The following is an 11,090-nucleotide window of genomic DNA, read 5'->3' on the forward strand; positions in this document are numbered from 1 at the left end:
TTCCAACCCAACCATCCCATGGTTCCATGATCTTTAAGGACCCTTCCAACCCAACCATCCCATGGTTCCATGATCTTTAAGATCCCTTCCAACAGTTGCATCCTGATCTTCATGGCCTCCCCAGGCCTTGGGTTGCAGCTCATGTGGGAACCCAGGAGCTTGGCCACCCCTGATCTTTGTCATGGAGACTTGGATCTGTCACTGCAGAGCCCAGGGGAGGTGGCAGGAGCCCATGGGCTGTTACCTCCCAGGTCTTGGCAAGGCGGCTCACGGCTGTGTTGCTCACACCAAACATCACCGCGAAGAAGGAATTCAGATTCTTCTGCTCCTTGAGGCTGCGGCCATGGGATGAGGTGAGCGGGGAAGACACCAACCTGTCCCAGTTGGTGGAGGGGACATTGGGGACACTCACTGTGCAGCCAGCTTGATGAACTTGCGCAGCAGTTGGGCTCTCCTGCCCAGCTCAGGGCAGAGGCACAGCTCGGTGGCCACCCAGTACTGCAGCTCGTTGAAACGCCGCATCATTCGCTCCAGGTTGGCTGTCGTCACCTCGTGGAACTTCTGTGGCCCCACGATGTAGTGGATCATCTCCACCTGGCGTGGCAGAGGATGGGCGGAGATGTGACAGGGGGACCCCCAGAATCACCCTGGAGGATTGAATCCCCCTGCCCCGGCATCCAGGTGCTGCCATTACCTGGTGGATGCTCTTGAAGAGGTTCCAGTCATGGTCTGTGAGGTGGCTGGCCAGGTCTTTGGAGCTGATGAGATCCAACGTGTCCGAGGAGCCAACGTGGGGGCCCAACTGCTCAGGGTGGGGGGTCTGTACACAGAATGGGGGTGAGGGACACCCCAGTCCAGAGCCAGGATCAGAGCTGGGCTCACCAAGGCCCTCCATCACCTCCACTTGGTTCATGGGTCCCCCCTACCGCCCAGTACTGAAATCCCCTCCATCCTCTCCCTTGTGTTTCATGGCTCCCCCTATTGCTCAGCTCACTGAAATCACCTCCTCCAACGGGATTCATGCCCCCCCTACTGCCCAGCTCACTGAAATCCCCTTCATCCTCTCCATTGCGGCTCCCTGATTCCCTTCTCTCACTCATCAAACCCTCTCCATTCTGGTTCACGGGTCTCCCTCTATTCCCTCCTGCTCAGCTCATTGAACTCCCACCCATCGCCTCTATCTCAGCTCACAGATGCCCCCCCAAATCTCCTCATAGACCACCCTGGAGCTGAAGGACCAGAAGCAATGCCAGCAGCTGTGCTCCACGGAGCAAAGCGACACCCAACCCAGCTCCAGAACCACAACACGAGGATTTCCCCCCCAGCACCTCCCATCCCATGCCGACCTCCCCCCCCAGCTCACCAAACTGCTCAGCTCCTCCACGCTGACAGCAAAAAGCCTCTCGTTGAGCCCCAGCGAGGTGAACACCCCCACGGCGTCCAGCTGCAGCCCCACTTTCTCTGCAGGAGACGGGAGGATGGTGATGGGTGCTGAGCTGCTGCAGAGCTCAGGGACCCTGGAGTGACCTGGGACCACCACTCACCTCCGGATGAATTCACCTTCACCAGGAGGTGCTCTTCATCCCAGCCGAGCTGTGGAGCGAGGGACTGCAGCACATCCTGCACCGATGCGTTGACGGGCAGCACCGTCACCAGGCACGAATGGTCAGCTCTGTAGATCTCGTAGGGCACTGTCAGGGTGGAGGCATCAGCACTGCGACCACATCCGGAGGGATCAGGCGCCACGGCTGTGCCCGCAGTCCCTGTACCTTTATCCTGGGCTCTTAAGGCACAGCTGCTGCTCAAAGCCGCCTCGTCTTGGCTGGAGAGCCAGCTCATGGAGCTCCGAGACTGCAGCGAGAGGGGGGAGAGTGGGAAGCATGGCACCCCCCTGATACCCCGCTTCTGGGGATCCCATCTCCCTGTTCCTGACACCCCCAGGGCTGCCCTTACCTTGGGCTGGGGAGAAATGCTGCTGTCCCCATTCTCCATCCTGCACCAAGAGGAGGAAAGGAGTTGTTAAGAGGGCAGCAGCGCTTAGGATGCCGCCCTCAGGGCCACAAGGGTGGAGGTGGCACCGGGTCATTATGGGATGGAGATGTCTGAAGTCACCCCGAGGGCACAAGGACGCAACGGACGGAGGTGGCACCGGGTCATTATGGGATGGAGACACCCGTGGCACTCACGCTCGGGGCCGCCGCCGCTCCTGCTCCTGCACCATGGCCCCCAGCCGAGGGTCCTGGCTCACCAGGTCAGCGAGGTTCTATGGGAGGACAGGGGGGGCACTCAGTGTGACCCAGCGGTGACGTGGGGACCCCAAGGGGCTGCCCTGTGCTCCCAGTACCTGCAGCAGAGCCGTGGTGCTGCGGTCTCCCTGCAGCAGCCGCCCGTAGAGCAGCACCCACTGGCTCACCAGGCGCAGGATCTTGCGGCGCTTGTGCAGGCAGTAGGTGGCTTTCTCCTGCTCTGAGCCATCCAGCGGCTCTGCGCGGAAACTGGGACCAGTTAAGGGCACCAGTATGGAGGATGTGGGCAAAGGCAGCGAGAGGACCCCTCGCCCCACGAGCACAGGGAATGGGGACGTGCCCTTCGCTTGGAGATTTGGGGTCCCCACCGCCATCCCAATGTGCCATTAAGGGGACGGGGACCAAGGTGGTCCCTGCAGGAGGGGCTGCATGCCACGGGCCCCCCATCAGCAGCAGAAGGATATTGATGCAGCAGAGCCCTGCAGAGCTGTGAGGTTGGCATGAACACAGTGTAGGTCAGCAGGAAATCCCCCAGGAGTGTGTCTGGAAGAGAGCAGACAGCCCTACTGTGCTGCGCCCGCACCGGGCTGGGGACAACCCTGTGGGGTTGCCATGGGCTCTTCCACCTCACAGCTCCCACTGGGTCACGTTTAGCTTCTAAAGGCCGAGGAAAGGGCTGAGAAGAATGCGGCTGTATTATTTTTTGGAATGAAGGGAAAGGCTTTTTGGAATGGAAATCATAACAAGTTGGGCATGGGGAGGAGGTTGGATGCCGGTTCTGCAGTTGGGATTTTTTACCCGCTGGGGACACCTCCTGGCTCCCGGCTCTCCCTGTTCTACAGCTCTGCATGGGGGGTGTGGGGACGTGGGAGAGGAGGGAGGAGACGCTCTGCAGTTCTCCCAGCCCAAAGGAGGGATTTGATGGAGAGAAAAGGGCAGCCCCCACCTACCCACGGGGTCGTAAAGCGTGGCGTCGAGCCTCATGAACTCCAGCAGGTGCTCCAGGATCTTCTCTGGTGTCCCAGCCATCACCAGGTACCTGAAGCGCATCAAGGACCCGGCGCTCAGAAAGGCTTTGGCATCCCCATTGCCACGATTCTCCCCAAATTCCCCCAAGAGAAGGCTCAGGGAAAGGCCAGCAGTGTGCCTGCAGCAGGAGGGATGGGGACGGGCAGCTGTTGCTGTCACCTGCTGCTCCGCGTCGTGGCCGGCTGGCTGCTGCCTCCCTGCAGGTTCTTTTGCAGCACCAGCACCACCTTCCCGTGCTCCTTCAGGCGCATGGTGTTGGCTTCCACGTCCTAAATGGGGAAAGCAGCCTTCAGCCTGGCTTGGTGACCACAGCCTGTCCTCCCCAGGCTGATCCCTGGGCAAAGCCAGCTGCCAGCAAGCAGCACGGGCTGCAGAGCGCATTGCTCACACAGCTTCTTCCACCCCAGCACTCCTTTGGCACTGCACGGTGGTTCACTGCACCCCATCCCCCTGCAACCAGCACACTTTGCACATCCCAGAGCAAACCCCACATCCCACAGCCACAGGAAGGTCCTGGGATGGTGCCCAGCACAGGAGATCCCAGCTGCCCACCTTGAGGATGCGGTTGAAATCCTGTTTGTCCACCCTCAGGAAGTGGCAGTTGTCCTCCCTCAGGATGATGCTGGCCGCTCGGGGAGCGTCGTTCACAAGTGCCAGCTGCCCAAAATCGTCCCCTTCATGCAATGTGGCCACCAAACCCTGCAAAGGGACAGGGCTAACCCAAACCCGAACCTGACCCAGGCCAGGTTGGAGAAACGGTGCACCTTGGCACCAAGGTGACAGCAGGGATGGGGTGGAGGCGTGGGGACGCACCTACCTTGCCATGGGTGACCACGTTCACCGAACCCTTCCAGACGATGTACCACGAGGTGCCTTTATCCCCTTGGCTGAACACTGCGGGGGAAATGGTGGCGTGAGTGAGAGCCAGAGCATCCCTCGTCAGCCCCCATCCCAACAACAACCCCTCAGCCAGATGGGTGAGACCCCAAAGTGCCTTCATCCGCCCCATCCCACCCATCCACCCCTGCTCCACAGAGCCAGCAGGAGCATCCACACGGACAGCAATGCCCACCCAACCTGGGGATGCTGTCCTAGGGGCCATCCCATCCCCCAGCACACGGAATTCAGTGGGGACACTCACACACGGTGCCGGCTCGCTGGTGTGATTCAAACATCAGCACAGACGCCAGCTCTCGCTTCACCTGCAGCAAGGAGCAGCCACCCTCAGCATGGAGGGGACACGCAGGGTGACAACCCAGGGGTGGCTGCGAAGGGCCAGGAGAGGAGGAGGATGCGTGGAGGGGAGGCAGTGGGATGTAGGAGGGTTTGGAGGGGATGGATGCAGGCATGAAGGCAGCAGGGTGCAGCCCGCACTCACCGAGTTGGAGAGGTGAGCCACGGCTTTAATGTGGAGCAGCTCCTCAAAAATGAGTTCCAGCTCATCCTCTGTGCGCTGGGCAGGCCTGGGAGGGAGACAGGGGTGGTAAGTGGCCACTGAGAGCATCTCAAAGTCCTGGATTCCCTCCTGCATCCTCTCCAGTTCCAGAGGGGGAAAGGATGCTCGGGATTCCCTATCTGCAGCATCTCCAGCTGTGATTGGAGCAGGACGGAATCGAGCCACCAGGACCCCCGGGAGTAACCAGGAGCCCCCAGGAGCACCTAGAAGCCCCCCAAGAGCCCCCCAGCACTCACGGTTTGCGCAGGGCCATGGTGAGCAGTGCATCAGGCCCCAGCTGTGCCAGGAAGGTCACCGCCTCCAGCAGCTCCTCCGCATCCCGCAGCCCCATGCGGGGTTCGGGGCTCAGCTCCAACTCAGCAAAGCGATAGAATTGGGTGTCCTTGTCCTGGAAATGCCACTCCTGTTTCACTGCGGGGAGGGAAGAGCACATGAGCTGGGGGTGTGGATCCATGGGTGACCCGGGATGCCCTCGGGGATCCCCTCACCGTGCGTCAGGACCCCGCCGTCCACCAGCACCTGCCCCACGCCGATGGCTTGGCTCCTTGTCTGGATGCCCAGCTCTGCATTCAGCATCCAGTCCACCAGCTCCTTTCCAGAGCAGCACCTCCTGGAAAGAGAGGAAAACACCCACAATGAGGCTGCAGCATCCGGGAGCCCTCCGAGGGTCTCCAAGGGGTGCTGGAGGTCCGACCTGTGGTGCCGGAGGTGATGCTTATGGTCCCGGATGAGGCTGGGGCTGGTGCTGGTGAGGTAGGTGAAGAGGAGCTTTCCAGCTCTCCAGATCTTCTCCGAGGATGCCTGGAAGGGAAATGAGGTTCTATGGTGCCTGGAGGGCGTTGGGCAGTGAGAGCTCCTTGTAATTCTTCGTGCTGAACCTGCTCAGTGCCCAGCTGTAGCCCATCCCAGCACCTCAGGATCTCCATCCCCAGCCCCAGGAATGGCTGATCCCAAAGGATCCACTGTGCCATCATGCCCTCCCACCCCTCCACTGCAGCCTTCCTTTTGTTTCTCCCCCCATCAGCCCTTCTCTGAATGCCACACTCGTGTCTCTGCAGCATCCTCACCTGGGTAAGGCTGTGTCCATAATCCAGGGAGGATTCAGCATCCAAAAGCGGGGTCTGGAAAAGCAAATAGAAAGTGTTGGTGGCCCCAAAAAGAAGGGCAAACGCAATGAAATGCAATGAAATCCACAATGCAAAGCAATGGAATGCAATGTAATCCTAACCCTGACCTTAGCCCTAACCCTAACTGCTAACCCTAACCACCAACCCTAACCCAATGCAGAGCAATGCAGTGCAACCCTAGTCCTAAATTTCACCCTAACCCAAATGCAATGCTGTGGCATGCAATGAAAGCAGTGCAGTGCAGTGGAACCCTAACCCTAACTCCCTTCCTGCACACACCATGCATTACTCAGCCCCATCTGCTCTGCACCAGGAGGGGATGCACACACATCCCTGAGCCCCCACCAGCACCGTCCTCCTGAACGGACCCCCCTGCAACACCTGCATCCACCAACCACCCACTTCCAGCTTTATTTTGGCCCATTTCAGCCACACCAACACAGGGAGAACAATTCAGGCACTGCTGGAAACCAGCAAGGAGGAGCTGGGATGCCTGAATGGGGCCACGAACGGACGTGGCTCAACGCACCCCACATCTCTGCGCTGCAGCAACCCCCCCACGTGCACAGCAAGGACCCAAACCCTGCAAGCTGCCCTGCAGTCATGTTTCACTCCGGGATGGGGAACGCACTGAAGGGAAAGAGCTGGGAGATGAAAGGATGAAAGGAGGAAGTTAAAAGCAAAGCCTTTGCGCGAAGGGATCAAAGGCACCGATGTGAGACACAGAGCGAGCGCTCGCTGCTGGAGGAGGACATCAGAGCGACCTGCAGGAAGGGAAGGGCGAGGGAAAGCCCCGAGCTTCTCCTCCAGCTTTGAAGCCTCATCCAGGAGAGGAGGATGGAAAAGACGTCGGATTCCAGCAGAAGGGCCCAGGGATGCAGCTCTGCACACTGCAAACTGGAGCAGCTCGCGTTCAACCACAAGGGATATTCCACCCAAATGGCAATGGTTGTGATGCTCAGCCCTCTCCATCTGCATCCTCCACCACTGCCCTTCCTTTTGGCCACTGCCATAAGCAATGCTTTTTTTTTCCTCCTAATTCTGCTTTTTTTCTGCTGTTTTCCCCCCTTTTTGGCTGTGCCACCAGCTCCCAACAGCCTTTCATCGTGCACTGAAGGCAGCTGGAGCTTGAGCCCTATGGCACGGCATGGAGCATCCTTCTGGGAGCATCTCCAGAGCAAGGCTTTGTGCCCTCAGGCTGTTTGTGGAGGATTTGAAAACCTCCCTGGGAAGATCCTGCAGCACTCAGGGCTGGTGGAGGTGCTCAAAAGGCCATTTTGGGCAGCGCTCATAATGCGATTTTGGGAATTCAGAGTCTTCAGGGTCAGATCTTCTGTGTAATTGAACGGGTAAGGAAGCTTTGAGCAACTCCATTGAGAGGCACAGAGCAGCTGAAAGCCTCAATGCAGGAATCCAAGGCGGAGGAGCTGCAGAATCCTCCTCTACAAATGAATTGAATGCAAAATAAAACTGCTTTGCAGGGAGCTGAAGGGATCCCGAACCGCCCAGCACCGCCGGGTGCAGGCAGGTGCTGGAGGTGGGCACCCACCTCCGGCTGCTCTGCATGGCTCAGGCTGCTCCATCGCCTCCAGCCCTTTCCTCACTCCACAGCCTTCCTCTTTCTCCTCCTCCTCCTCCTCTTCCTCCTCCCCGGGCTCACGGCAGCCCTTTGCAAGAGGCTCAGGAAGAGGCAGAAGCAAAGGAGCTCAGGAGCGCAGCGCTCTCCAGCCACATCCGCAGCCTCCCGCTGTCACCAATGCGGGGACGCCTCCTCTTACTCACTCAGCAAACTTTCCCCGTGCCTCGTGACGCCCCGCCGAGCAGGAAACGCACCGACGGTTGTCGAGCAAATGTTTGCAAACCCGGAGCCGGGCTGCAGCCGGAGCTGCGGGACCCGCAGGGCGATGCCACCCACTGCGCCCGTCCCCAAGCAGAGCCGCCTCCGCCGTCACCCCTGTAACCCCGCTCCGTCCTTGGGGCAGAGAGCCAAGACGTGCCACGGTGCTGCTCCAAGCAAGGACGGCCAAGGAGACTGAGAAACTCTTCCCTGCCCAAGGACAGCTGCTCACTGAGGTTTCTCCCCACCAGCTCCCCTTCCTGCGCCATGGCACCCCATGGTTCCCAGGTCCGGCCCTTCAGGATGTCCCCCCCCCCCCCTCCCTCCTTCCCAGCCCCCCGATGGCTGCAGCCCCGCAGCCGCCGTCTCCAAAGAGCTTCCGAAGGAGTTGCCTGTTTCCATCTTCCTGCTTACGGGACAGGAGGGATCCTGGTGGGCTCCAGAAATCCGGCAGCCATGGGCGAGCGGCCAAGGCCGGCAGTGAGCGTTCTGCTTTGTTTGGGATGCCGGGGAAAAACAACAAGGAGCTATTTTGGGTTTTACGGCTCCAGAGAAAGTCCTCGCCCATCCGCAGGCTCTGAAGGAGAGGCGCCACGCCAGGGGCTCAGTTATCCCCACGACCCCCGCTGGGAGGGGTCCATCCCCTCAATGCAATGATGGCACACATGGGGTGACCATGGCGCACATGTGGTGGCAATAAGCATGGCACTTATGGGGTGACAGTGGCAAACGTGGGGTGACAATGACCGTGGCTCTCATGGGATGATGGTGGCACACCTGGGGTGACAATGACCATGGCACATATGGGGTGACCATGGCACATGTGGGGTGACAATGACCGTTGCACTTATGGGGTGACAGGGGCAAACATGGGGTGACAATGACCGTGGCACATGTGGGGTGACAATGACCACAGCAGTCATGGGATGATGATGGCACACATGGGGTGACAATGACCATGGCACATATGGGGTGATCGTGGCACACATGGGGTGATGATGACCATGGCACACATGGGGTGACAGTGGCACACATGGGGTGATAATGACCATGGCACATATGGAGTGACCGTGGCACACATGGGGTGACACTGACCGTGGCACTCATGGAATGATGGTGGCACACAGGGGGTGACACTGGCATACATGGGGTGACAATGACCGTGGCACACGTGGCATGACCATGGCACATATGGGGTGATAATGACTGTGGCACATGTGGGGTGACAATGACCATGGCACAAGTGGGATGATCATGGCACGCATGGGGTGACCGTGGCACACGTGGGGTGAGTGCAGCCACTGGGGACGGTGGTTGGTGTCACCCCACTGAGCTGGGAGACATTCGGTGCCAGGGAGACTCCTGGAGAGGTGGGGGGGAGTGACACAGAGCCAGGAGCTGCAGCAATGGAGAGGAGGGATGCGGCATCCCCAAGGCGCAGCCAACCCAGCCCTCATTCCTCCTCCCTGCCCCAGCACCCTCCTACCTGCAGGAGAAAACGTCCCTTCTGTCCCCTTCCCCACAAATGGCCAGGGGGTGTCCCCGAGCACAGGGAGGCCACACAGAGAGGGGGAGGGGGGGCACAATTCTGCCACGCTGTGCTTGCCACCACGCTTCACATTTTGCCCTATTTTGCCCAATTTCTGCCAGCCCAGCGCTTTAAAGCAGAAGTGCTGCAATGCGCTGCTGCCCCATGCTTCTCAGAGAGCAAACACCCAACATGGAGCCCCCAAACCCTTAAAGTTCTGGGGAGAAGAGCATCCAGAAGGATAGGGAAGAAAAGAAAAAGTGGGGGGGGGGGGGGGGGACACAGAAAGTTCCATTGCAGCATGGGGAGCTTTTTCCTTCGGGAAGGAGGTTGTACAGGAATGCAAACAGATGGAATAAAGCGATTTCCTTTTGTTCCCTAAGGTTTGTCCTCAGCCAGGCTGTGTGAAGGTGAATGGCTGCAGCCCCTCCACCCCTCCAGCACTGAGGGGGCCTGCAAAGGGACGTTTTGCCCCATAGGGAAACAGCAGAAGGTTGGGGTTGTGGCGGTGTGCACCGAACCGCTGCCAAGCGACCGGTTTCTCTTGTAAGCAACGGCCTGAGCTGCTGGGGAGAGAATGTATGGAAGCCAGGGTTGGGTGTGGGGAAGGTGTTTCCTGCTGGCAGTGGGTTGGGGTGCTCTGCCCGGGCGCTGCGCGTTGGAGCACGGTGGCACCTGGTTCGTTCTGTGCTTTGCTGCCAAATCTGCCCCTGGGTTGGGGCTGAAGGCTGCACAGCTGAGCTCACGGCCAAGGAATGGGAACAGGGAAGCACAGCACGGACCTCAGGGCACCTGGAAGGCAGGGAAGGGCGGAGGGTTGAGCTCAGCATGGGGGTCCCGCTCGGCTCCAACTCCCCCAGCCCCTGGGTGCGGGGTGGGATGCTCCTGTAAAGTGCTTTCCCTCTTTTTCCTTCAGGTTTGTCCCACTGTGGGAAAGGGGCCACCCCCAGCAAGAGGGGACAGTGTGGGGCTGGCACTGGGGACATTTGTCCAGCAGGTGCCAACAGCTCTTGGCAAAGGAATGGGACGGGGGCAGAGGGCTGGAGGGGGTTGGGGATGTTCGTTCTGGTGAAGGGCGCAGAGGTAGGGGCAAGAAGCATGCAAGATCCTGCATGTGGGGTCAGTACCCGCGGTCCCTGCTCTCCCCACGTCCCCATACCCACTGTCCCCACTGCCCCACATCCCCGTATCCCACCTCCCTCGTGTCCCCGTAACCCACAGCCCCCGCTGTCCCCGCACTCACCCATCGGATGCCTTGGATACGGGGCAGGCTCCCCCCCTCTCCCTCCAGCCTGATCTCGTAGCTGGAGCTCCGGAACAAGTGCATCTTCTTCAGCAGCACCGACAGCCGGTTATTGTCCCCTCCGGAACCACCGGGTGACACCGGCGGCGGAGTGGGGGGGGGGACAGCCCCGAGACAACGTTCCAGCCCGGTCCGTCGGCAACGGGTCCCCACCGGAGCCTCTCCCCGCCGCTCCGCCTCCCCCCCCGCTGCCGATCCCGGTCCCGGTTCCGGTGGCGATGGCGGTCCCGGCCCCGCGCACCTTCATGCGGCGGCTCCGCGGGGCCGGGCCGGGCCGGGCTCGGGGTCGGTGCCGGTACCACCGCCGCCACCGCCGCCGCGCTCCGCCCCGGAGAGAGAACGGATGGGAGGAGGGAACGGGGCCGTCCTCGCACCCCGCCCCGCCCCGAATGCCTCGATCCCCCGTTCCCAACCGGACCCCGAGCGCTGCGCACCCCGGGGACCTTTTTACGGACAGCCCGTCCCCAAAGCTCCCATCTCCGTGGGCCCCCCCGGCCCCGAGCTCAGCGCCATCCCTCAGCACCGCGGTGTCCCCACGGGTCCCCGTCCTTCCTGGGACGTTCT

At 60.5% G+C, this 11,090-nt stretch overlaps 1 protein-coding gene across 1 annotated transcript in view; it reads right to left on the reverse strand.

The window, feature by feature from the left end:
• RAPGEF3 (Rap guanine nucleotide exchange factor 3) overlaps nt 1-10,773 on the reverse strand; it is a 13,540-nt gene extending 2,767 nt beyond the window's left edge. Inside the window, 22 exon segments of the mRNA XM_042892567.1 lie at nt 245-335; nt 413-594; nt 695-820; nt 1,364-1,461; nt 1,545-1,691; nt 1,770-1,851; nt 1,954-1,993; nt 2,187-2,263; nt 2,345-2,495; nt 2,711-2,789; nt 3,197-3,285; nt 3,435-3,544; nt 3,828-3,974; nt 4,093-4,169; nt 4,417-4,477; nt 4,654-4,738; nt 4,968-5,142; nt 5,220-5,341; nt 5,426-5,532; nt 5,799-5,852; nt 10,467-10,712; nt 10,714-10,773. Coding sequence (XP_042748501.1) covers nt 245-335; nt 413-594; nt 695-820; nt 1,364-1,461; nt 1,545-1,691; nt 1,770-1,851; nt 1,954-1,993; nt 2,187-2,263; nt 2,345-2,495; nt 2,711-2,789; nt 3,197-3,285; nt 3,435-3,544; nt 3,828-3,974; nt 4,093-4,169; nt 4,417-4,477; nt 4,654-4,738; nt 4,968-5,142; nt 5,220-5,341; nt 5,426-5,532; nt 5,799-5,852; nt 10,467-10,712; nt 10,714-10,773 — 2,406 coding nt within the window.
• Between the last annotated feature and the right edge of the window lie 317 nt (nt 10,774-11,090).

Source organism: Lagopus leucura, unplaced genomic scaffold (assembly GCF_019238085.1).
Source record: "Lagopus leucura isolate 7727_CA_CO unplaced genomic scaffold, USGS_WTPT01 202-0_obj-0_obj, whole genome shotgun sequence".
In the NCBI taxonomy this organism is placed as follows: Eukaryota; Metazoa; Chordata; class Aves; order Galliformes; family Phasianidae; genus Lagopus; species Lagopus leucura.